Source organism: Ursus arctos, chromosome X, assembly GCF_023065955.2.
Source record: "Ursus arctos isolate Adak ecotype North America chromosome X, UrsArc2.0, whole genome shotgun sequence".
Classification (NCBI taxonomy): Eukaryota; Metazoa; Chordata; class Mammalia; order Carnivora; family Ursidae; genus Ursus; species Ursus arctos.
In genome coordinates this window covers 3,596,872-3,623,587 of record NC_079873.1, presented here as the reverse complement: position 1 = coordinate 3,623,587, position 26,716 = coordinate 3,596,872, and the positions used below count along the sequence as shown (strand labels likewise).

The 26,716-nt window shown below is 41.8% G+C and overlaps 1 protein-coding gene across 4 annotated transcripts in view; it reads left to right on the top strand.

The window, feature by feature from the left end:
- LOC113240804 (neuroligin-4, X-linked) overlaps positions 1 to 26,716 on the top strand; it is a 327,232-nt gene that overhangs the window by 201,652 nt on the left and 98,864 nt on the right. For 3 of the 4 annotated variants that reach the window (XM_057309949.1, XM_057309938.1, XM_057309948.1), the window contains exon 5: positions 8,943 to 9,095. In XM_057309949.1, the coding sequence (XP_057165932.1) occupies positions 8,943 to 9,095 (153 nt within the window). Of the gene's footprint in view, positions 1 to 4,978; positions 5,043 to 8,942; positions 9,096 to 26,716 lie in introns of those variants that run through there. The other variant, XM_057309953.1, reaches the window with a different exon arrangement.

The window sequence follows — 26,716 nt, the reverse complement described above, 5'->3', positions numbered from 1 at the left end:
ATGATGGAGTTATATAGCATGAAAAGGGAACATGAGAAGAACAGGTATAAAAAATGATGGACATCCTTCAGGACTAGGGACGTGGAGATATTTTATTTATAAAATCATACTTAATAATGGAACAGCTATATATTTGTTCGAAGTTGCTCAAATATTCTCTTTAAAATTTAGAGCTATTTCCCCATGGAGGTTTGATAGAGAGGCTAATTATTAGATGGAAAGGAATATTTTCCTGGCATTTGGGGGAAGGTGTAGCTGTGGAGAGGGAGGAAAAAACTCATGGTGTGTATGGGTTTTGAAATGCCTTTTTTGGTCATGCACAAGATGGATGTACTCTGGAATAAACTCCAGCAAAACCTTTTTTCCATAGTTCATGATTCTAACTAAATTAGATATTCAAGAGAAATCTGTTGGTTTTGAGGTCATTTAATTAGCTATATTTGCAAGGAAAAATACAGCAACAGCTTATTGAAAAAGAACAAAAGGATGAAAAATTATATATACATAGTACATTAAAGGTGATATCTAATTATGTTTCTGGGTCACACACTGCTATCTACAATTAATTCAAAATTGCGGTTGGGCAAATAATTTCTGTCAAAATCTCAGTGGGTGATTTTTTTTTCCTTCAGTTGACAAGCTCATTTGAAAATTCGTGTGGAAAGGCAGAATATCTAGAATAAACAAACTGTCTTGAAAAAGCAGGAGAGGGGCGCCTGGGTGGCACAGCGGTTAAGCGTCTGCCTTCATCTCAGGGCGTGATCCCAGCGTTATGGGATCGAGCCCCACATCAGGCTCCTCCGCTATGGGCCTGCTTCTTCCTCTGCCACTCCCCCTGCTTGTGTTCCCTCTCTCGCTGGCTGTCTCTATCTCTGTCGATAAATAAATAAAATCTTTAAAAAAAAAAAAAAAAGGAAAAGCAGGAGAAAGTTGGAGAGCTTCTCCTTCCCGTTTTAAAGCATAGTGTAAAGCTATGGTCATCAGGACAGTTGGGGCCTCCTGTGGATAGAAATGCAGGATGGAATATAAGTAAAAGAGTCCAGAAATAAATAGAGTCCTGAATTTATAGTTAACCGGCTTTCAGCAATGGTGTGTCTCAAGAATTTAATGAGGGAGAAGTTAATGTTGCAGTCAAGGGTGCTGAAACAATGGGATATTCAGAGGCAAACAATGAATTTCAAACCTACCGTCACATCATACGCTGGAAGTAACTCAATAAAAGGTGTTAAGAACTACAACTCTTAAGTGTTTAGGAAAGAGCATAAGAGAAAATCTTCAGGGTCTTGGGTTAGGCAAGGAGTTCTTAAGATGTGATATGAAAAGCACAAGCGCTGAAAGAAAATTGATAAAATCGACCTCGTCCAAATTAAAAACCAACTTTTGCACTTCAAAAGACACCATTGATAAAACCAAAAGAGAAGCCCAGATTTGGGCTGGGAGAAAAGATTTGCAGGTCATATTTCTTGGAAAAGACCTGCATCTGAAAAAATACACAGAACACTTACAATCCAGTAATAGGGGACAAAGAACCCAAATTTTTTTTTTTAAAGATTTTATTTATTTATTCGACAGAGATAGAGACAGCCAGCGAGAGAGGGAACACAAGCAGGGGGAGTGGGAGAGAAAGAAGCAGGCTCATAGTGGAGGAGCCTGATGTGGGGCTCGATCCCGCAATGCTGGGATCACGCCCTGAGCCGAAGGCAGACGTCCAACCACTGTGCCACCCAGGCGCCCCAAAGAACCCAATTTTAAAGACGGGCAAAATATTTGAGCAGGCATCCCACCAAAGAAGATGTTACGTGAGAAGATGCTGGACATCGTACGTCATTAGTAGGCTGCAGACCAGAAGCACAAGGAGACGCCATTTTACACCCTTTAGGATGGCTATCCCCAAAACGATAACCTAAGGCTCGGCTACAGGACACAGAAACTGGGACCCATAGTCAGGCTGATGGAAATGCACCATGACGCGGGAGATTGGGAACATGGTCTGGCAGTTTCTTAAAGCACCAATTTGCCCTGTAAGATAGCAATCCCACTCCTAGATATCTACCCAAGAGCCGGGGAAACACATATGCCAACAAAAACTTTGTCCCCAAGTGTTTATAGCAGCATTATTCCTAAGAGCCGCCAAATGAAAACAGTACAAATGGCCATCAACTGATGGATAGAAAAAACAAAATTTGGTGTGTCCCTACAGTGGAGTATTATCCATGCATACAGAAGAATGGAGAACTGACCCCTGCTATAGCATGCACGACTTTCGAAACATCACGCCAAGTGAAGGAAAGCAGACACGAAAGACGACACATGATTTCTTTTATACAAAACACTGGCAAATCTTGAAAGACAGTAGATTAACAAGACTGAGGATAGGAACATGGAACCTACAGTTGGATAGTCTTTTTGGAATTGATGAAAATGTTCTAAATGTGTATTATGCCGATGGCTACACAACTGCATGAAAAAGCCCTTGAATGTTATGCTTTGATGAGTTCATTTTATCGTATGTAAATCATACATCAGTAAAGCTCTTACAAATCCCACTTTGGCTAATGGAGATAGTTGGTAAGGAATCAAAGAGGCAGGAGGTTATCCTGGATTGCTACTTTATCGATGGAACTACGTTATGGAAATGTGAAAGCATTACTCATCTTGAGAACTTTCCTCTCTCTGTTGGGGAAGGTTCGCCGAGCGCTGCGTCTCTTCCAGCCCGAGATGAATTTTAGATCACTCCCGTTTTGTGCCCTGACAGTGAGCCTGAAGGCACGGAGAGGTGGGTCTTAGGAGAGGGTTCTGGCATTTCAGTCCCCGGACGCCTGGCTTGCAGAACGGCCTTTGGGCTTACGCCAGGACACAGGACCCAGAGCGCAAGAGAAAAGAGATTCCGAACGAGAATATTCAGAAAGGGGCAAGATTACAAGAACAGGCTCCTGGGAAGGGTGAAGTGCAGGTGTGGGGTCTTTGTTAAAGAACGCCTTCTCCATGTTGAGCACATGTGTTCTGGATGCTGCGTTAGAACAAGAGAAAGACAAACACGAACACATTTGGTTGGAAGGAATCTGCTGAATCAGGGAGCACATTCGCACTCCTCTGGCTTTTGACTGCACCTTAATTTTTTTTTTTCTTTTTAAATCAAAGAAGTGACCTGTTTCTATAGAAGCTTATAAAATCTTCTTCCATGAATGAATGGATTTTTTTTTTTTTTTGAAACGAGAGGACTTGTTTTGTAAGACAGTTTTGCGTATTCACATAGTGCACTTTAAGAAAGGCATCCCTTTTGGGCTCCTGTACACAATTTCATCACAAATTCAAGTCCATGAGTTAGCTTTGAGATAGGTTCTATACTGATAAACCCTGAGAAAAACAACCCAAAGACGGTCAAGCTCATTTGGTTTTTTTTTAAGTTTTTTTCTTTTAGGTATTTCAATGCAGTAGGATTGTTGGATATAAATAGATTTTGATATCAAGCCAGTGACTATAAGAGCTTGACGTAGCAATGCCATGATACTTTCTAAGGGATTGGAAGTGAATGTGTTGTAAGAACAGGTGGGTTCCGACAAGACTCAACTCTACTTTTAGGTAGATGAGGTGGTAGCCTGGAGTTTCAAGGGGTCCCAGACATCTCTTTGTAGCTGTCTTCAATGACCTTATATTGGTCACTTGAAATTATCTACAGTGGGAATAGTTAAGCCTCAAAAATCAACAAAGAGGATTTCCTAGCCACCCACCCAGGTGTGCTTGCTGAGAAGTGTTGAACCGCATAAAATGGACCATAGATAAACCATAACTGACCTACAAAAACAGCATCTTCTTAATTTTGGTTTTGAAGCATGAAGAGTTCCTTTGAGTTATGTAGGACTTCAGGAAGAATGTCATTCAGGCACTTTTGAAGTTACTGGGTCTGGGATACGCATTCCCCCAGGGCCATGTCTGTCTATAAAAGAAGCCAATTGAGCTAATTAACCAAACAATTCGAGCAATATGAAATGTTTTAGCGTGTCGTATCTGGAAAATGGGAAAAACCAAAATGGTGCACTGCATACAGAATTCATAAGAGAGTGACTTTTGGTGTCATTGAGGGATGCCCCCATCTCCCCATATTTTGTCTCCATGGAGATTCTTAGGTAACTTACGTGTTCCAGGTCATCAAGGTAGGTGACTTTATTTATTTACCTTAAATTCAATGAGCAATGACACCAAAGTAACATTTGATAAGTTTTTCAAACACAGGGAACAGGATGTATAATGTTTTCTCTTTTCTTAAGAAAACCTTATTGAAAATGGTAGTTGTGGTGTTGTTTTCTTTTTATACTAAACAGGATCAAGTACTGGGTAGTAGCTCTGTAGCCACTGGTGAGAGGTGACTGTCATGATTTAAATTAACTAACAAATTGACATTTCTGATTTGTATTTGAAATGCTCTGTTTTAAGTTCTTCTGCATGTGAATGTGAATTTTAAGTATTTTTATTGAAAGTCCTTCCGTGTTTATTGTGTAAATGTGTTTTCTCTTACATTATGGAATGTCCTAACAAAAGTGTATTGGAGACATTTCATGAATTAATGGAGATTATCACATGTTAAAATTAGAGGAACATTAAATACTTCATATTCATTTCTTTTAAGAATGTGGGAAATCCTTTTTAATAATTTAATTTTCTTTTTTTCAAACTCACATTAGCTCTTTTTTTTTTTTTGCAGTACTATCATTTTAACCCCCAAACTGCATTTTCACAGGATAGAGAATATTTTTTCAAGTAACATTTTGAATTTGTTCTTCTTGACATCTTTATGTTTTTATGCATTTTGCATTGCCCTATTTCATTTTTTTGAAATCCAAATGTAACAACTCTCAACTTTTTGTGTGACACTTTTTTTTTTTCTTTTACTGGGTAGTATCTCTCTCTTCTGATTTTTTTGCAAACCTGTTGTTTTTGAATTCTCTTTTTTCCCTTTATTTTCCTTCTCAATATGACCCCAGGAGCCAACACAAAGAAAAACGCAGATGATATAACCAGTAATGACCGTGGTGAAGATGAAGGTATTTTTTGTTTTTTCAAAGCTCGACCCTGATGCATGGTTTTATATCTCTCTTTCTGTATTTTTTTTTTAATTTCAATCTCTTTTTCCTCCCCTTCTCTGAAATGAGTACACTTCCGTGTGCTTCTTTATTTTCTTCTTGTTTGGAAACCACTGTCCCTTTTAGTCCCAAGGACCCTGTACATGAATGCTAACTATCTGAGAAGTATAAACATTTCTAAATATGAAGTGGGTAAAAAAAAAATGTTATTTATGAGGAAGCCCATCTTTTTCTTTTTCTTTTTCCTTTTTTTTTTTTTTCTCTTTCTTTTTTTGGCTTGGTCATAAGAAGAGAAAATGAAATTTTAGAACATGCATGTATATGTTCTTTTCTTCCTTCCAAAGGTTATTTTGTAAGTTATGTTGTATTTTGGAACTTTGGTCTTCTTGATTCCTTCTCAAGTTGCCAAACTCTGAGACACCTTCGTACAACTTTTTAGGTGTCTGGCATTTTCGCTTTTGTTTGTTTCTTTTTCTTTTTTTTAAGCATACGGATTTAAAAATAGGTTTCAAAGAATCTTCTCTGGCTCACAGTGAAATACATGAAAAAGTGTTTTAATGAGATGTTGTTTCTCAGGGAGCTGCTGTTTAGCGGCATTTAAAGGGGGAAAAAAACACCAGGGATAGTGTAGATCTCAAAACAAAACCAAAAAGGTCAGACACCCTAGATCTATGCCTTTTCCTTTTCTCACCCTGGCTAGTTTGAGAACGTTTTTCACCTCCACCCCTCAAATGTTTGGTTGCTATGGAAGGTTGCTTCTTGAAGGATCCGACGTTACTTGATAAATTAGCCACCAGAAGTAAATTCATGTTTTTGAAAAGATGGAAGACCGTGGCCTCTGAGCGAGAAGGAACACAAGGTATCCCGATGCCTTCAGCAGAACCCATAGTTTCAAAGAAACGAGACGTCCCAAGTATGTAGCTGTGCAGGCTGCATAGGGGGGTGAGAAGCATCATTCTCCCATCCCAGGAGCAAAATGCACGGACCTCCATTCATCTACCACAGGTGATGAAGGCCCTTGAAGAACTTTTGGGTTTGGGGCTGACAGGCAATGTGAGGCACAGAAGTGGCTGGTGAGTTCTTGCCGCCAGGCAGCGAGAAATCCCCGACAGCCTCCCGTCTCTAGTCTGTAGCTTGTGTTGCTGGCTTTCACTTCTTTTCTGATCAACTGTGCTTCGAGAAGTTTGGCCGATGTTGCTTTCATGCCTGCTTCTCTTCACATTGTTATTATTTTTATTGTTATTCCCCTGTGTTCATAGGGCTGTCCCCACCTCTGATGTCTGTCTGCCAGATCTTTTCTGATGGCCTTAGAAAGCGTATCCTGTACCTGAGTCGCCAGCTGACCTCGCCTCTGCAGAGGGCCCCAAATGCCTGCAGTTTTACCAGCATTCAAAAACGTATTAAAACAAACATTTTTTTAATTTTAAAAAAATTCTATCAGACCATGTAAAAAGAAGAAGAAATGTATTAAAACAAAACCTGGGGGCGCCTGGGTGGCACAGCGGTTAAGCGTCTGCCTTCGGCTCAGGGCGTGATCCCGGCGTTATGGGATCGAGCCCCACATCAGGCTCTTCTGCTATGAGCCTGCTTCTTCCTCTCCCACTCCCCCTGCTTGTGTTCCCTCTTTCGCTGGCTGTCTCTCTCTGTCAAATAAATAAAATCTTTAAAAAAAAAAAAAAAAAAAAAAAAACCTGAAACCTTTCCTTTGTTCTGTTGTACCAGCCAGGAAGATAATTTGCCTCTTGTTCTGTATCTCTTATTAGTGCATTTCCATTTGATTCTTAGGATCTGTTTTCCCAGTGCTCGCAATGCAACTTCCTTTTTAAATTTTTTTCTTTTTTATTTTTTTTTTAAGATTTTATTTATTTGACAGAGAGACAGCCAGCGAGAGAGGGAACACAAGCAGGGGGAGTGGGAGAGGAAGAAGTAGGCTCCCAGCAGAGGAGCCTGACGGGGGGCTCGATCCCAGAACGTCGGGATCATGCCCTGAGCCGAAGGCAGACAGTTAACGACTGCGCTACCCAGGCGCCCCTCGCAATGCAACTTTCTTACCATAAAATGTCCCCTAATTTTCATTGAATAGCAAGAACTTGTGATTTCTTTTTTCTCTTTCTTTCTTTCTTTCTTTCTTTCTTTCTTTCTTTCTTTCTTTTACTTTGTATTAATAGGACATCTTGTTATTACTTTCTCAAGTTCATGAGAACTTTGTTCAATGTGTTTGGAAAGCTTAGAGATACTAGCCTAGCATTTTCTCCAAGGAAACCCCTTCCAACAGTCCTCAAAAATCTCTATTTCTTCCTTTTCTTCTGCGGAGTAGCCAACACCTGTACTGGGAAAATAAATGAGGACAAATCCACTCGGTCAGGATCCAGAGAGAGAGAGAGAGAGGAGTAGATCATGCAAAATGCCACACCCTTCCAGACAACCGTGTCTTTCAAATTTCCCCATAGCGTATGATGCATAGATGATGGATAAAGGATTTTTGCCGTATATTTGAATTTTATTTGAGAAAATAAGATCTGTTCTGCTATCTACTCAGAATCTGCAGAGCCATGGGGCTGTGATACTCTTTTCTGTACTTGACTGTGACCAGTGGGTTTCTCGAGCCTTCTGCATGCCTTAGTGATGAGGCAGCCAATGAACGTGTTTTGACATCGTGATCATAATTCATTTTATTTGCAGCCACCATCTACATGATAGTGGTTCATTCCCTTAAGATTCCTTCCTGATATTTCAAAAGTGTCTTGGTAAACTAGGAGAAAAAAAAATCTGATTGATAAAAAGGTGAAAATAAATGTACATTTGGGTTTCTTTTGATAACATACAGATATTTACACACACGTGTGTGTATTATCTATAGATACATGGAGATTCAGAAGTAATTATCATTGAGATCAGTCTTCTTAAACATTCAATATAAGCGTAAGGACTGATTAAACAGGTGATGTAACCAATAACTTTTTTAGAAAGCAGTTTCCACAAATGGACACATGGTCTCCTAATTCCTGTGCTCACAGACCATTGCAGAACATTGTTCGTACATCACTGCTCAGTAAAGCAACAAAGGAATGATGAAGGGTACCCATTGGTTGCACGTCATAATGGGAGTTTCTAGTCCCTGTGAAAATATGTAGCATTTCACAAATTCCACCTTGAGCCCAGAGTCTCGTGTCATTTTTATTATGTGGCTTCATGTGTTTTGTTAGTTAAGTGTCTTCAGCTGTGACTGCAGTCATGAACGGGAACAAGGGCATTGGCTTGGGCATCTTGTGCTTTCTTTCTGACAGTTCTCGTTTCTGTTCAGTTGATAATTTTTCACCCTTTCTTTGTCTCTGTCATCATCTGTCCCGTATTGAGCGTTTACAGTCTCACCGCTAGTCTCGTGTGTTCATCGTGAGGTTGAAAATGAATCTGTAAGCTCACCTTTGAATAGAGAGGGCAGTAATAGTAAAGATCAATGACCGTTTTGAAGTTGATTTCACACTTACTTAGAGGTTGAAAACATCATGCCATGTGCTTTTTCAATAGCTCAGCTTTTAAGACTTGAGCCCTGTTTAGGAAATAAGTATTTCATCTAAATTCTCTCTATTTTCGTGTTTTAGATACATACAGCAATGTACATATGCATTCATACGACCCCAAATGTCTGTATGCTTCTCCAAATACCATTTCTAGGACTAGAAAATATAATCCCATTGACCATTTTGCTTAAGGCAGTCTGATCAAGGTGTATGTAATGCAAAAAGAGACAGCTGTTGATTCCGGTCAAAGCAGGGAAAAGTAGTCCTTGTCCCTTGCCCTTAGCCTCCATTAATCAGTGTGATTTTTTATTGTGTCTCCTTACTTGACTTTTTTTTCCAGACATCCATGATCAGAACAGTAAGAAGCCGGTAATGGTCTATATCCACGGCGGGTCTTATATGGAGGGCACTGGCAATATGATAGACGGGAGCGTTCTGGCAAGTTACGGCAATGTCATCGTGATAACCATTAACTACCGGCTGGGAATTCTGGGTAAGTGATTGCGTCGTGTCAGCGTTGCACCACACGCAGTGACAAACGGGCACTGCTTTTCGTCGTGTGGGGACTGACTGATTTGAGCTGCGCTACTCCGATGCATAGAAAGTTCTGCTTCTCTGGGCTCCCTGGACGGTACAAGAGATGTTTGTTTACGTACACCCTCTGTTTGCAGTGGTTAATTCTTGAATTGTATTCCAGGGAACCCCCATCCTTCCTCAAACAAAGGCAGACTCCAAGGTCGCCAGAGTAAAAGGAAACTTTATTTAAAGCCCTCTTCTTTCTTTGGGCCGCGACAATACTCTGTGAGGCCACACAGCTCTGTAGAGCGAACACATTTGCTGATGGGTGATGCTTTGGTAACAGGTGACGATAGCCAGAGACATGGGCTTTCTTCTGTGGTTAAATGGGTGTGTTACTTAGCTTCTTCTGTGTTGGAAAATGTTTCACCTAATTCCTGCACTGATTATCTCTATGTGTTGGACCCCTGCTGTGGGGTCACAATGACCATTGTATTTACACACAATGGAGCTTGGCTCTTGGTTGAATTTTTGCAACGGTTTATGATTTCTCATAAAAGGATGCTGGCTAAGCCCATGGAAGTCCACCAGGGTGGCTCTCCACGGTTTTGATGTTCCTCCGTTTTTCCCCAGCGGGGAGCTTAGAGAAAAAAAAATATTTTTGGCAGGGGGCAATATTTTCAGATTTACCTTCTTTTGCCGTTTTGTCTGCTTATTGTATGCTTTATGATGGATATTCCTAGGTGTAGGTAAAAACGTTCGTTTTCAACACAACAATGCATTAAGATGGTACTGAAAATTGAGTCTTTCCCAGTGTGATTCTGCAGAGGGCAACGTGTATGTTGCAGTGTCGTTACAGTAAAATAAAAAGTAAAGTGTATAATGGAGCTCTGTGAAACAAAACATACAGCTGAGAACGTTCTCTCCAAATACGCAAACATTAGCAAGAATATTTTATTTTCGCCTTGATGTTTTAATTTTATTTTGAACATTTTTTTTTTCATTAACATGTGAAACATTCACCTGTGAGAGACCCCTGGCACAGGGTGACTGGTAGAAATGCATTTCTAATTTAGAAATGCAAATCGCCCACAGATGTTTTGCAAAGTTTTGCCTTTTGGAGCATCGATAAAGCCCTAGAAATTCCCTGTTGAGTGTTTTGTTTTTGTTTTTGTTTTGTTTTACTTTAAAGGAAATGCAAAGCATTAGCATCAAGAGCCCACTCACTTTGTGATTTTGTTTCTTTTTCTTTTTTTCATAGGTCTTATGAGGCAGGTCTTTGTAGAATCATTTTAGTTAATTTCACATAGCCCTGTTTGCGCGCATGTCTCTCCATTTTTCAGCGGCTCTGGCTAGTCCCTTTGGCCACTAGTGCTTGAAACAGGAAATCGTGTTTCTTGATCTTTTACAAAAGGTCCATTCTAACAAAGAGGTGGAGAGAGGAAACAACGTGTCGGAGCACTGCACGGAGCCTTTTCAAAGAGGGCAGTGTGTGGGGCCGTGTGTGGCATCATCCCACAGACGAGGAGCTCTGGGCTCTGTTTTCTGAATGAAGCAATGGACATTGGGCAAGTTCTTGCTTTTGTGGGGTAACAAAATGTTCTCTTGCGTGCTTGATCTGTTGATGTTCCTTAAAAGGTTAGATTTCAAAGGAAATTGATTTTCCCCCTATCAGGCCGAGCTTTCTTTTTTTTTTTTTTGAAGATTTTATTTTATTTATTCGACAGAGATAGAGACAGCCAGTGAGAGAGGGAACACAAGCAGGGGGAGTGGGAGAGGAAGAAGCAGGCTCATAGCGGAAGAGCCTGATGTGGGGCTCGATCCCATAACACCGGGATCACGCCCTGAGCCGAAGGCAGACGCTTAACCGCTGTGCCACCCAGGCACCCCAGGCCGAGCTTTCTTATGCACCTTTACATGGAGAGCTCTTACCAATTTGGCCAGTTTGTGAAATGATGTGCAGATCTGGAAAATGCTGTGGAGTTGTTGCACACACAAACACATACACACAATATATATGCACATATATGCACACATATATAAATCCATGCATGTATATAAATCTATGCACATATATACATATAGATCATTTAAGAAAATGCTGTAGGCATTGGGCATATCAATCACATATATAATTTAAGAAAAGAAGTTTGCTTTTGAAATTTTTCTCATTGAAAAATTTTAAGTCTACCTTTTGCAACCGGAGAGTTAAAAAAGAAATCATGGTACATAACAGAGCTGTGATGGGTGACCAAGAAATCAAAGAATCAATTTAGCATTTCTATGCCAGTCTATTTACATTCCGCGAATGAAGTACTGTAGAGGCGCTAAGAACACCACAGACCCCCTTTTATTTGCCGGGGTGAAATGTGCCAACTTTGCTGATTACACACGGTGGTGGAGATTTTCAAATGTGACTTCGTTTATCTCCATCACAGATCTCGTATGTGCTCACATCCTCTTGAAAGCCGTCCCCGGCTCGCGGTTTAGCTTCCAGGAAGTCGCTATTTCGAGTCTGGAGAAATATTTTTAGACCACGGGGATCCAGATATTTAAAAAGATGATCAAATAAAATGGCTCAAACCGCGTGGCGACGAACATTCTAATTAGTGCTTTTGATACGAGTAGATATGTTTTGAGCACAACGTGGAAATATTGAGTTTCTTCTTCAAAACGTCATTAGTGCATAAATGCTCTTTTCCTGTCTAAGAAATGGAAAAATATTGCTGGATATCATTATTTTTATGGAGCGATAAACGCTGTTTTCCCACTCAAGAGAGAGGGTTAACAAGAAGCATTATGGTACAAGGAGGAGGCTGGTACATGGAGTGAACATAGATCTCAGAACGAGGCAGAAGTGAACGGGCATCTTCCCCCAACCCCGTGTCTGAGCTGTGATGTTCAGAATGACAACGAATTTCACCAGAGTCTCTGTAGAAGGCTGTAGCATTCTCCCCCTTGCAAGGTGATTGTGTGACGTTTCACAGCCCAGAACCGGCGTCCAGGACCCCCCATCACTTTGTAATTTCCATGCTTACTAACATCGCTGGACAACATATTAATATCATTGTTGAGCCAGTCGCAGCTGGCCAAGTATGTAATGGCTGATCTCTATCAAACACCGTCCTCTAAGCAGAGCCTTAATTCAAAAAGATAATTATATAAGACCCTTGTCCTAGAAATGAGAGAATCTTCACGTTTGCTTTTTGAAATAGGAATGTTTTCTTTAATCAGAACTGGGTGACACAGTCTTGCTGGCCATCAACCCTATAGTTTACTGGCTGGTCTGTGATGGTTGAGAGTTGTTCATATGCTGTTGACAAACGGGGATCGTCCCAGGCAAACTGGGCTGTGTCATCCTAGCTATAAGGTAATTAATTAAGCCTGCATTAAGTCTAGTGATCAAACTGGTGTTCCATTTATTTTCAGAGAAGGTGCTCTTTTATAAACATATTTCCTCTTTGTTCTGCTCTACACCTTGGTCATTAGGAAGGCATCGATGTCCAACACCTGACTTCCATCAAACCTACCTCTTATTTATTTATTGGTTTGTGACAAGTGTCCAAAGGCCTTTGACATAAAACAGAAATCCCCTCTCTCATGTTTTCTGATAGAAATACCTGGAATTTATTTATGGGTGGCTCGTGCTTCTCCTTTCCCTCATTGATTGTCTCCCATTTGCCTTTACATCTTGACTTGGTTACTTCCGCCTCCATTCAAATGTTCATTTTCGTTCACCTCCCATGGACTTACTGCCTTTTTGGTTACCCTGCCATGGGACGCCTCCTGCATGCTTTAAAGTATTTTTGCTTTGGAAAGGTCTGGCCTCTGTGCATTGGCAGCAGACTCATGGAGAGCCCGCAGTGTGGCCAGCCCTGGATTGCAATAGCTGTTCACTTAATCCTGGCAAACCTCCTTGCAGGGGTTCGCTTACTTTATTTACAAAGAAACAAAGGCTGAGAGGTGATAGGAATGCCTCCCAGTGGGTTATTATTTGCTCATTCATTATTAGGGTGCTCAGGGCGATGGTGGTATCCACCCCCGCAACACCATTGTCTCACGCCTGTTGTCCGTTCTTTGCCTGTCTGCTGCGCGTGGCCCATCGTGGAGTCAACACCACTGAGCCAGATGGTGACTTCAACACATTTCTCACCTGACGGGTATCTTGTGGTCTTAAGAAACGTTGCCCGTGGATTTATATAACTGACTTTTCCCAGGATTCCAAAGCAGTACCAGAAACACCTGATTGTTTTTCAGGTGTTGTAGCTATTCTGGCATTTTTGTCTCGGGGAAGGTTGTGTCGGAGGGATCCCGAAGTTGTCTTTAAGGTCAGTGATTGCATCCTTTCGCTTTGGTGCGGTGATATCATGACTTTGACTAGAGCACAGAGACGGTTTGAAGTAAAGGGAGTCTACTTGCAGCGGAGGAGAGAGCAGGGGGATTACAAGTCATGTGACAAGAGCCGTACACGTGCTGCAATGGCGTGTTCACCCTCGCGGGTCTGGTCCCCTTTGTGGGGTCTTGGTCTCCATCTGAAGTGGAGGGTGGCTGGGTGGCATTTGGAAGCAGCTCTCTGACGTCAACCAGAGGAGTCTCACTCTTACGCGTTTGCTCTGTTGGTGTTGCACGTCAGATTCTATACAGGAGTCTGCCAATCATTGGAGCACACGACTGACGGGTTCCTGTAACGTAAAGAGCTGTGATCTCAGTTGCATATGGTGTGTGTTGTGCACACGCGTTTTTCCTCCGCGACGGTTTGGTGGGTCCCCATCACTTGCTCCATGCACCTCTGTTGGACACCGTCAAGGTGCTCTGCAGAGCAGATGTCCATCCCTCTTTCTTTGGGAGTTAAAGATGTCCGCTATTTGCTAAGTGCTGTGTTTTATTGTTTTCTTAGACCCTTTGTTGTCTTTTCACTGTTTTTATGTATCATTAAGGATTTTGTTTTGAATTACAAATGGAACCCATTTTATTAATCAAATCAAGAGTTCGTAAGTGAACACATATAAAGGGAAAAAATAATAATTTCTTCCTTCAAGGATCTGCACGTCTTGACGCTACCCACCTAACTCCCATTATGGTTCCTCTCCTTACAGGTTTGCCCTGATTTGATTTCCTACTGGAAGAGTTGCATTTATTTAATTTATTTAAAAGATTTCTATTTATTTATTTATTTTGACAGAGACAGAGAGAGCATGAGCAGAGGGGAGGGGCAGAGGGAGAGGGACAAGCGGACTCCTTGCTAAGCAGGGAGCCAGACACGGGGCTCCATCCCAGGGCTCTGAGATCATAACCTGAGCCAAAGGCAGACACTTCACCAACTTAGCTCTTCAGGTGCCCCTAGAGTTGCATATAAAATGCAGTTGAACGTTCAATGGGTAGAGCGGAAAGGTGAAGTATTGCATTTAGGGAAAAACAAGCAATAGTAGAGAAGTCAAGGAATATGGGAGAAATGGCAGGAAATGGGATCCAGAGGCAAGAGGAATAGTGCGGGAGCACGCAAAACCAGGATATTGAAAGTCGGCGGTGGAAAGGATGGGAACCCTTGGCGTAATGTCCTCTGTGGTGGGTGGCAGAGGTGATCAGCCCTCCTGGAAACAGGCTCTGGGTCCCCTGCTGTGCTGGGCTGGGAGTTGGCAGAGGGGAAGACTCTCCAGAAACAGTCATAACACGCATGCATTGTGCAAGGGAGCACTGTCTTGCAAAAAAGGAAAAAACAAGAAATGTGTCTGCCCAAAATATGTTGTCTTTCATCGTCTTCTTCATCAGTAGGTTTCTGTGCATTTAAGAGTCACTTGGAAACACCGTAATCTGGTCTTTGTTGTTCCTGGTATGGAACGTGAACTCTGGGAGTGGACAAGTTCATGGTCCAGGTCTGTCCTTGGTGGCCATGGGCTTGGACTTTCCTCATCTGCCTCCTGGTGGCTGAAAACACCCACTGCATTGATTTGATTTATTCAGCAAGTAAGATGCATCGTTCAGGATTCAAGTTCTGTCTTGGGACTTCAGAGGAGCCTGGGAACAAACACGGAAACCAATGCAGTGGGGTAAAGACTCTGTAATGGGGAGGGGGGCCTTCATGGAAACATGGACATACACAACGAAGCAAAGAGGCTCCCTCCTGTTCGGAGGCAACGGGGGTCCATGTCTACAGCCAGTAGAGACCCCCAGGGATACAAAGCGGTGTTTTTGGGTGAAGAAAGTCATGGTGCGGAGAAGTTAGAACCCAAGACTTTTTTCTTTTAATCTCAAGTGCACGGAACCATTGACCAGCCTGTGCCATGCTGTGGAGAATCTCTTGATCCCTTATGAATGATTAGAGTTTCCTAAAGGAAGGTGGCATTTTATTTTTATGGACATCGCTGTTTTGGGAAATCACAATGTTGGGACACACTTGATAGAAGGATCTATTAATACATAATTTCCAGTTAACTAATTACAGAGCACCACGTAAGCTCGAGTTACCATTCACACAGGATACACCTTCAAAACTGTCCTTTGCTGGGAATGCTTGCATTCAGAACAGAGTCTCTCCAGATTATTAATTCGAAAAGAAGCCATGTTCTTTCTTTTGCATGTTTTTTTCTCTTCTCTTCTCACCCAGTGTATGAACAGCTGATTGTCTTGAGTTGTTTGAGGTCAGGTGGTTGCAAGGTGCAAATTCGAACTGACTGTCTTAGAAAGAAAAAATGTAACTCGGAAGTGACAGCTACTTTGCACATTTAGAAATATAAATGTATTTCTCAAATAAAATTGCCTTGTAACATATTGATCAGGTATATTGTATCTAATGCTTAAAGTACTGTCTCCTTTATTTAAAAAAATAACAGCTTTTTTGACTAAAGTGTGCAATTTCCAGTATAAAAAAAATCAGAAATATTTTAGAACATTCCATGTAACCATACTTCAGTGTGGCATGCATTGGATGCAGATGAGCTCAAGTCTATGCAGGTAAATCAATTGCAAGTCTCTGGAGATTCTGTTAATGATTCGAGATTGTATGCACTGACTTTCATTGCATTCAGCACCATGGCTTTCATTATAGGTTCAGACGTTACAGAGGGAAGGCTGTGTCCTGTGAAATGGGTATAGCCGTAAACAGGTGGGTAGCAGAAACACATTATAAAGACACACGTTTTAGTATAGACATACGTCTGACCGGAGAAACACCATCAATTCTACTCAGTATAACTAAGATTTATAGCCAAATTGAGAGAACAGTTTTGGAATAAGGAAATGTTGCAGTTTGGACTGAGGAATGATTCCTATCATTCAAAGTGACCCCCTGCCCCTTTACTAAAATATCCTGATAATGGTGTAGACGACCCCATTGCTCTTTATTCTTAGAGAACTGCCATAGTTTTCTGGACCTCTGAATACCTTTTCCCTTCATTGCTCTCTCTGTGTCCTCCTTAAGCATCACTTTAAACCATTTCAAAATAACACTCGTGCTTTTGTACGGCACTTCTTCATGAAAAGCATGCGCAGATGTCCCATCTTTCCAGATAAGCATTCGGAGCGAATGGCCACCTACCTCATCACTCCTACTTCTCATTTTTCCGTGCTCTTGATTTTTTACATTCTACTGTGTCTGTTTCATCCCCGTATCTTGCCGTTAACCCATTTCCTCCTTTTAAATCATGTTTCATCAAAACTGTTCTCTGGAGGACCACTCAGGGTCATAAGTATTTCCTATGGCCCTCCAAATACTCCTCATGGCTTTTCACACTCCCTCATCTCTCTTAATCTTCTTGTAAATAACCCACTGGGCTTGTCTGCACTCGAATCTTCTCATCTGTGTCCTTTCTTTAAAACACTGTGCCCCACGTGCACCTTTAAAGTATATAATTCAGTGGCCTTTTGTATATTTGCAGGGTGGCACCACCACAGACCCTACCTAAGTTTTGAACATCATCGTCCCTCCAAAAACAAACCCAGCACCTACTCCTCCCAACTCCCAAAGACTTAGACCATCCCTAATATCCCACCTCGACACCTTTGCCTTTCCTGGACATTTTCATATAAACAGAATCACACACTGTGTGGTCTCCGCGTCTGACTCCGTTCACTGAGTCAGACGCGGTTTTCAACATTCATCCGTGCGCCTGTAAGGACTTTGTTATGTTTCGATGGCCAAAGAATAATCCATTGTATGGATAGGAGGCACTTGGTGTATCCATCCATCTTTGATGGGTATTTTGATTGTCTCACTTTTTTGGGTATTACGCATCATGGTGCCTTGGATGTTCACGTGCAAGTTTTTGCGTGACTGTAGGTCTGTGTCTCTCTTATGTATATGCCGAGGGGTACAGTGTTTTCCCCCACTTTCCTGACGGTACCTTTGAAGCACAAGTGTATTGTAATTCTGAGGCACTTTCATTTATGTGTTTTTTCTTTCGTTGGCTTTTGCTCTTTGTCTTGTGTATAAAGAGTCTGCCTGAGCCGAGGTGACGCCAATTTACTTTTGTATTTTTTTCTAAGAGTTGTGTAGTTTTAGGTCTTATTTTCGACCTGCTCCATTTTGACTCAATGTTTTAAACTATCATCATGTGCTTTTTGTCCTGTTTTCTATCGACACAATACATCACAGGAGGCAGTGTTTGAATATTAAACGAAATGTGCCTCCTGGAATAAACCCCACTTGGTCCCAGTGAATAATCCTTTGTATATGTTGCTGGATTTGGTTTGCTAGTATTTTTTTTTTCTAGAGGACTTTTCCATCTCTATTCATAAAAAAGATGAATCTCTAGATGTGTTTTCTGATGATGCATTTGCCAGCTTCTGGTATCAGGGGACTAGTCTCCTCACAGAATGAGTGGGAAGTGTCCCCTTCGCTTCCATGGTTCTCAAGCGAGTGTGAAGGGTTGGTGTTAATGCTCCTTTAAACAATGGGTAGGATTCACCAGTGAAGCCATCTGGGCCTGGGATTTTCTTGGAGGCACATTTTCTTGTCGTTACTGATTCACTTTCTCGGCTCGTTCTGTTCAGATTTTGTCAACCGTCCTTGGAGCTCATTTGTTGTCAGATATCCACGTGGAAGGTGACGGCACTCCTGGGCATATCTCTCTCATGACATTGTCCCTACACATTTCATTTCCATCATCCTACCCATCCACACCATAGTTCCACCGGAAATTGCAAAACTAGAACTTTCAACGGAAAAGGTTCCATATTGCTCCTAACACTGACCACAAAGAGGGGAACTTTCACTCACCTTTGTGACTCTCTCGTTCTACTCGTGGATCTGAAAACTTAGGTCATTGGCTTCACATGGCCACAGCTCTGCAAAATGACTTTCATCGCCCAAACAGCCTGGCCACCTTCCATCCCAGCATCTCGCAAGCCTGGTGCTGTCACACCAGCCTACCCACAGCATAGCCCCTCTGGCGTCCTCCGCTGTCAGCCTTGTCTAATCATTGAACTCACCTGATGTATGGATGCAAGAGTGGCTGAAGTGTACCTAGGATAGACCACTCTGCAAATGTCTACAGATATGGACTCGTTTCAACCAATGTTAGCAGGACGGGGGATTTGATCCGATATCGCAGGCTTGGAAATCTAAATTTGTGAGCTAGGCAGAAGTTGATACATCTATCAGGGGAAGACCAGCACTGATGAAGCCGCAATGAGGATTTATTCAGTGACCATGAGGCGTAAAACTGTAACTATCAAAAAGAGTTGATAGGGCATCCTTCAGCTGGCAAGCAAACTTCACAAGGTGTTATAGTGATGGCCCTGAATTTAAACTTTAAAAAAATGAAAGAGGGTGAAAGAGAGCTATATGTCTATAACTTAAGTGATAACATACTTTTTCCTGTTCTTACAAAGATAGCTTTGCCAGGAAAAATACAATAGTGTGTTTCATTCATTCATTCTTTCACTCAAGAAATATATATTGAAGTCCTGCTGTTTTCCACCTGGTGCCTTCCATTGGGAATAGGGTCGTGAACAAAAAAGACAACAAAAGTCCCTGAGCATATGACATTTTTATTACCGTGAGGGAAAAATAAAGACCAGACACATCTCATCAAAGGCACAGTCTTATACAATATGGCGAGTGCTATGGATACATATTTAGCATGGAAGGCTGCTAGATTGGCTTCCGTTTCATCATTTTCATCCCTCTGCTCAACTTTGTTATATTTTGTTTCCATTTGTTCATAGAGTAGGCTTATTTCCCTTCATCTCACATCCTGGGGAAGGACGTGGCCTCTTATGCTGGTATATTAGTGATGTCATGTTTCTAAACTATTGGTTCGGTACTATTGACATTTTGGACTGATGTTCTTTTGGTGTGGGGCGTGTGTGTTGTGCCCTGTGGGATGTGAGCAGCGTACCTGGCCTCTACCGGTCCCTGCTCGGTGTCCCCTCGTGAGAAGGAGCTGAGATGCAGGCATCCACAAGGCTGAGAACCACCTGTTCTCGAGTAGTTCCCCTCTCTGAGAACAGAGGGTCACACTGGCGTGATGCTCCCTGTCCCTCAATGAATTTTGAACCGTGAAATTCACACTCTGGTGTATATGGCTTTGTTTCTTCCCAGGCGTCATGTCGACTTCCTGTGAGCGAGGTCTAAGCTCCGTGAGGGCTGGGGTCATAGTTCATATTGCCTTTTGTCTTCAGAGTGTCTACCGGATCATAAACACCTTCTGGACGATTAGCTGTTGTAGCGTGTTCGACTCCAAATTGCAAAGTGGAAGCTAATTAACAAACGACAGAATCTATTTTCTTGAACAATTTTTTTTTTTTTATTGCAGTATGGGTGAACTCCTGGTTGTCAAAGTCTGTGAATGCCTAATTTTATGTAAACCGTATTTATTTCCACTTCTTACATTCGGCAGCTGTTCCTTTTTCACAGATACTGAAAGTTTCCATTTTCCTCGAAACATCTACTTATGCTGGTGTCGTGAGTTCATGATTTATCTTCATAACGTGTGGCTTAGCTTGAAGAGAGACAATTTATACGTGTGGCAAGCACGTGATCTTGAATTGAAACCTAAGGTTTGCAAAAAACATCTTAAAATCTGCAAATCTTTATATTTTTATCAGGTTTTGATAGTTATAAAAACAAACCAAAACAATAGAGCTCTTATTATAGAGATTTTCTTTCTTTGGCTCTTTCCAGGGGTATTTTAAACGATGATGGTAAGCAAGACAATGATTGTGATTTTTCCAAAGGCAGTCTTCATTTTTTGCAAATGGCTGGCAAGTCTCTTAGATGATCCTAAAATCTCATGGGACTCCTGGGTGGTTTAGTTGGTGAAGCGTCTGCCTTCGGCTCAGACCATGATCCCAGAGTCCTGGGATCGAGTCCCACATTGGGACTTCTCCCTCTGCCTGCTGCTCCCCCTGCTTGTACATGCTCTCTCTCTGACAAATAAATACATCTTTAAAAAAAAAAATCTTGATATATTAGTTTTCTAGGGCATCCATAACAAATTACCACAACAGAAGTCTATTCTCCCCCAGTCCTGGAGACTAGAAATCTGAGATTCACATGGGGCAGGGCTGCTGAAATCCAGGCGGGGCAGGGATGTGCTCCCTCTGGAGGCTCCAGGGGAGGGTCCTTCCTGCCTCTTCCAGCTTTTGGGAACTCTGAGCATCGCTATGGCTATGTCCCTCCCATCTCTGCCTCTGTCTTCACATAGCTTCTCCTCTATGTCTGTGTCTCTCTTCTTCTTATCAAGAAACCAGTCATTGGACTTAGGACCCACCTAAATCCAGGATGGTTTCATCTTAAGATCTGTAATGACATCTACAAAGACCCATTTGCAGATAAGGTGTCTTTCTGAGGCTCCAAGTAGGCATGAATTTTTGAAGGACACTATTCAACCCATGTACTTAACTTTCTCAAATGGGTCATTGTTGTGATTTCCATGTGTGTGGGTACAAGGATGTCCAGTGTTTCCATCCACGTGTTGGGGTATCACTGGGCTCAGGATGAAACCTGGTCTTTCACTCACTAGACCATGTTCATAGAAGACCCTAGGACTTTCTGTGACTTCACCTCCTTCTTGTGTCCTCTTGGCTTTCAAATGTAGTCACGCAGTACCAAGAAGTTTGTTTTCTGAACCTTTAAAACTTCCCCCACTAGTTTTAAAAGCAACAAAAGCATTTTTCTCTGTTAGCTACAAAACTCATGCCTTTGTTCCAACAACGGGTAGGGCTATATCTCACATTTTCATCTAAAATTCCAAAGCTATAAATATAAAGTGAAACTATCACTTTGCTATATTCTTTCCACCTTTTCTCTATTATAAAATCCAATTACAAATGCTCCTTAATGCCCTGTCTGGGAATTGCAAGTTGGCCACTTGCCATCTCCAAATGCAGGTCCTAAAAAATTAGCATACAAGATTAATACCGGTTTTTAAAAAGGAACTTATTCAAATCCATCTGAAGTTTTAAAGTGAGTCATGGACTTTTAATGAAACCGATGGCCTTCTTATAATGCCTCCTGATTTCTTTTCAAATCAATCACTTTATGCATCACCCTTGAGAGCAGCTTTGGTGTGCCTGAATCAGGATTGGTGAGGGTGATGTTCTTTATTTTGTATTTTCACTCTTGTCCCACGTTACTATGAAGAGATGAGTTAACACTCTTGTCTGGTTTTAAACAGGTGAGTGATGGTGGTGTTCCTTACACACAAGTCTTAAGCAGGTCTTATGGCAGGAGCTGGCGCCCCGTGCCTGATTCACGGATGCCACGTGGCCTTCACCATTGGAAGGACCTATACTCTGATGGCATCTGGCTTAGGTGGTGGTGGGATGCAGGATAGCATGAACAGAGATGCCTAGACCCTGTGAGCCCAGTACTCACACAGGGGGTGATTTTTTTCCCTGAAAAAATAGTATGTTCTTATTGATTCACTAGCAGAGAGCATTTGGCCAGTGAAAATGAAATCAGTCCATTATAGGGAATTCTTAGGCTTTATTTTTTATTTCCTAGAAAGTTAAAGCAGAGAATCCTGCTTTAGATTGCTCGTAGTTTCTGATACTACTAACCCTGTTCATTAAAATTCTTTCTTCCTTTATTAATTTACATGGAGAACCTCTTTACTCTGAGAGATGTTTTTCCCTGTTTCATTGAGATATAATTGATCTATAACTTTGTAACAGCTTCGAGTATGCAACACGATATACTGTAACACATGTAGGCATACAACATGATACATTGTAACCACTTTGGCATGTAAAACATGTTGCATTGTGACCATTTAGGCGTGCAAGACATGATACATTGTAACAGCTTTAGGTGTATAGCGTGATGGTTTGATGTATGTGTATATTGTGAAATGATCACCAGGTCAGTTCAGTTAACATCACCTCATATGGTTACAATTCCTTACCTCTTGTGATGAGAATTTTTAAAAAGGTTTTTTTTTTTTTAAGATTTTATTTATTTATTTGACAGAGACAGTGAGAGAGGGAACACAAGCAAGGGGAGTGTGAAAGGGAGAAGCAGTCTCCCTCCTGAGCAGGGAGCCCGATGTGGGGCTTGATCCCAGGACCCTGGGATCATGTCCTGAGCCAAAGGCAAACAATTAATGGCTGAGCCACCCAGGCGCCCCTAAAAAGGTTTTATTTATTTATTTGAGAGAGACAAAGAATGAGTAAGGGAAGGGGCAGAGGGAGAAGCAGACTCCCTACTGAGCAGGGAGCCTGATGTGAGACTCGATCCCAGGACCGCAGCACCATAAGCCAAAGGCAGACACCTTACCGACTGAGCCACCGAGATGCCCCTTGTGATGAGCGTTTTTAAGATGCACTATTGTGACATAAGCCTCAGTGCAAGTATAAATTCAGAGAGTGTTACTTACCTGCGTTCACGTGAACAGTACAAATATGATTGATAATTAACGATTAGAAATTACTAGTTCTTGAATTTGCAGTGCGCTTTCTGTTTAACTGTTAAAGATATCGCTGGTGTGCCAAGCTAGCAATGCTTGCCTTTTGTAATTTATCCTGAGCCCAGCCTTTGAAGTTCAAATTTGGGAACCTTCCTCTCCTTCCTTGAGAAATGGAGATTTTTAGCAACTCAAGATGAGTAATCGCTACATGGACGTAGCAAAAAAAAAAACAAAACTGTGATATTCATAGTCTACAAAAACTACAATCAGAAGTTGGTAGAAGCCCCATCCTACCACCCAGTTCTACCATCAGTTCTGTTGGATGGTAGGTAGCGTCGTGGAGTCCTGGGGACTTACTGAGCCGCGGGGTCATGTGTTGGAGTGCTGGATCATGGAGGAGACCCAGGAGGGGTCTGACAGGAGGGGGCAGCAAGCAGGAACCACTCCCTGGGGCTCCTGGCAGCAGTAGTCACCAGCCAGCAGAGGAGCGGGGCAGCACTCAGCACAGCGCCACTGGGGCTCTGCCGTCTTACCTGTACGTTCCAGGTAAGATTATAGATACTCCAGCTGTCCTTATGTTTGTGGGTTCCTTTTACTGACCCAGCACATGACCTGGCCCCTCCTTATCCACACTTACCACTATCATGGATGTTTTACTTCTTCATTCTCTGTCCCGTTTGAATAACCAGCCATGGGATCCCTTTGGGATTGCACCTCCCGTGCAAATCCCCATGGAACTTCAAATGCGAGAAGAAACGTGATAGACGGAAAACACAGGTGTAGTGCTTGTGAGTCAGAGGTCTGCCTCCTGATAGCAGAGGGCAGATATGAGGGTGCCTGAGCTCGGGGCTGAAGCCGGCTGAAACAGGGACCTCGGACGCACCGCTGAATTGGACAGTTTAACGTGGTTAATTTTATGTTATGTGAATGTCACCACAATACAAGAGAAATTAAGTCCAAAGCTGGCTGAAGTCCTCCCTGAGCTCCCCTCTTTAAGCTTTCCTAAAAGGAGCCCAGTTCGAGAGCAGTTCTTCAAAGGAACATAGAAACAACCAAACAGCGAACAGAACAGGTCGAGACACACCGCAACATCCTGAAATGCAAATAATTAATAGTAATAATAATAATAAATAACAAAAGAAACTGGCCCCAAGGACCTCTTTTTTCCTTTCTGATACATTCAGAGGCGTTTCATCATGAGATTAAACAGGGCCTTTTTCAACGCCACTGTCTCAATTTGAGTTGCTAATTGAATTTCTATGCTTTTGACGAGGTAAAGACCTAATTTAAAGAAATTCCTTTAAAACTGCAAACTAGAAATGAGAGACTTTGGGGCGCCTGGGTGGCTCAATGCGTTAAGGTCTGCCTTCAGTTCAGGTCGTGATCCCAGGATCCTGGGATCAAGCCCCACATCGGGCTCCCTGATCAGCGGGGAGCCTACTTCTCCCTCTCCCTCCCCGTGTTTGTGCACTCTTTCTCGCAAATAAAAAAGGAAAGTCTTAAAAAAAAAAAGAAAAGAATGAGAGACTTTTATCTATATGCTCTTCTCTCTTGCTATTTATTCCTTTAGGTATTTATTCAACAATCACATGTTGCAAGTATGCCATTGACAGGGCCCTGGGCTCACACATGCATATTTTATTTTGTATTTACATCTACTTTGTTAGCAAGTGTGGCTTTACTTTGTGGAATCATTACATTTACATTTAAATGGAAACCACTCTGAGTTTGAAAAAAAAAAATTGAACACATTATTATGTGAATTTAACATCATTCATCTTCTGACTTCTTGAAAATCACCAAAACCAACCCATCAACTTTAATTGCATACATCGGTGACTTTTTACTCTTGCTAAAGTAATGATTTTATTTTATTTTTTAAAGGTTTATTTATTTTAGAGAGAGCAGGGGGAGGGGCAGAGGGAGAGAGAGTCTCCCCACATGGGGCTCAATCTCATGATCCTGAGATCATGACCTGAGCAGAAATCAAGAGTCAGATGTGCCAACGACTGAGCCCCCTGGGTGACCCTAAAGTAATGATTTTAAATATTTACTGATACGCATCAGTTGAATACCTCTTGTTCTTTTTGGGGGGAGGGTAAAGCACAGTGGTGTCTTAAGTGATTATTTTAAATGAGGGATTATTCTTTAAGGAAAAGCATCTTCAGTTTCTGTTTCAGTAGTCAACATGTCATTTCTGTTTTTATTATAATTAGTTAAAAATGATGACTTCTAACAAAGAGAAGGCAAAGTTAAACTTGCTAGCCGTTAATTAATGCCGTACCCTGTCTAGTTAACAAAGCCGCGGCTAAGCCCCACGTGGACGCAAAGTGGATGAAACAGCACCGGATTCAAATAAAATCTGTTTGGAAAGTGGACTTGTTTTAAGAATGATGAACGTCATCCTAGAATCAGTTTTGGCCTGAGTTTTCCACTTCTTCTTAGTTCAGTCTTCATAAACCCTGCATTATTCCATCCAGCCAAATGCCGACATGGTACTTACTCTTCCTTGGATTGTCATAAGGTTTGGGACTCTTGGTGAGTGGGTGGTTTTCAGCAGCGGCGTCTTACTTGGACACTTAGATTTAGTGCTGAGACTTAGTCTCATGTATTCAGTTGCTTCTCAAACTATTAGAAATTTTTGCCTCTGACTCTTCTTTCCCCACATGACAGTGAGACGAGAAGGTGGCCCTGTTCCCATCCCTTAGAGCCCACTTATTTTCCCATCATTACTAACCTATGCACTTGAGAACCGTGCAAGGACCCTTCCCCACCCCTTGTTGCTGGGTGCTGGGGACCTCGAAGAGCTGCGTGCCAGACTGTAAATGTTCCTTGCTTAGGGGGACAGAGAGCACCACAGGGACATGGATCACCATTTCAAAAGTCTCTATAATATCTAGAACTCCTTTTTTTTTTTTTTTTTTCTGTAGGCTCCATCCCCAACGTGGGGCTTGAACTCATAACCCCAAGATCAAGAGCTGCATGCTCTATGGACTGAAGTAGCCAGGCACCCCCATATATCTACGACTCTTGGCACAATAATGTGTGCCTTGTGACTTCAAGGCCCAAGACATGTGTTTATCTACCCATTTCTTGGAGGAATGCATTTTGGTTGCAAATACAGCACAACAGGATACCATATATTGAGAGCACATTTATAGGACCTCGTCAGACCTTCGTCTTGGAGTTTTCTGTAAAGCACTTGCAAAGTATTTATTTTTTAAAGACAGCAAAACATTTTACAGGTAGCCTGAAGGTAAAATATAATTTAAAAAGGGAGTTATATTATTATATTGGGCTATGTGAACCTGATTAGCCTTAAAACTTCTCACCCTAGATCCAAATGTCATTTTTTGCCCAACTGGAACCCCAGCCTGACAGTGGTTACATGGCAATATGCATGTGATAGCCTGTAATTTAAATCTCCAAACATCTAGTTAAATTCTGACACCTCATCTTGGTGGGGCTCCATTTATCACTAATGCGTTGTATTCATCCAACTCAAGACTTTTCTGGTTTGAAAACCAGCTCATGCTGAGCCAGGAGGAAAGAGCAAATCAGTGCCACTTCCTGTTAAGTGGTCAAAAAAGAAAAGCGTGCCTTTGCCTACTTTTACTTTCTTATTTGTTTCTCTACCCTTCGTATCAAATGTAACGTTGTTTTCATGTCCTCAGGATAATTTGTACTCCTCTGAAGAGGAGCCCTCTATGTGTGAAGCATACTTTTGCTTTCATCTAAATGGATAGATTGT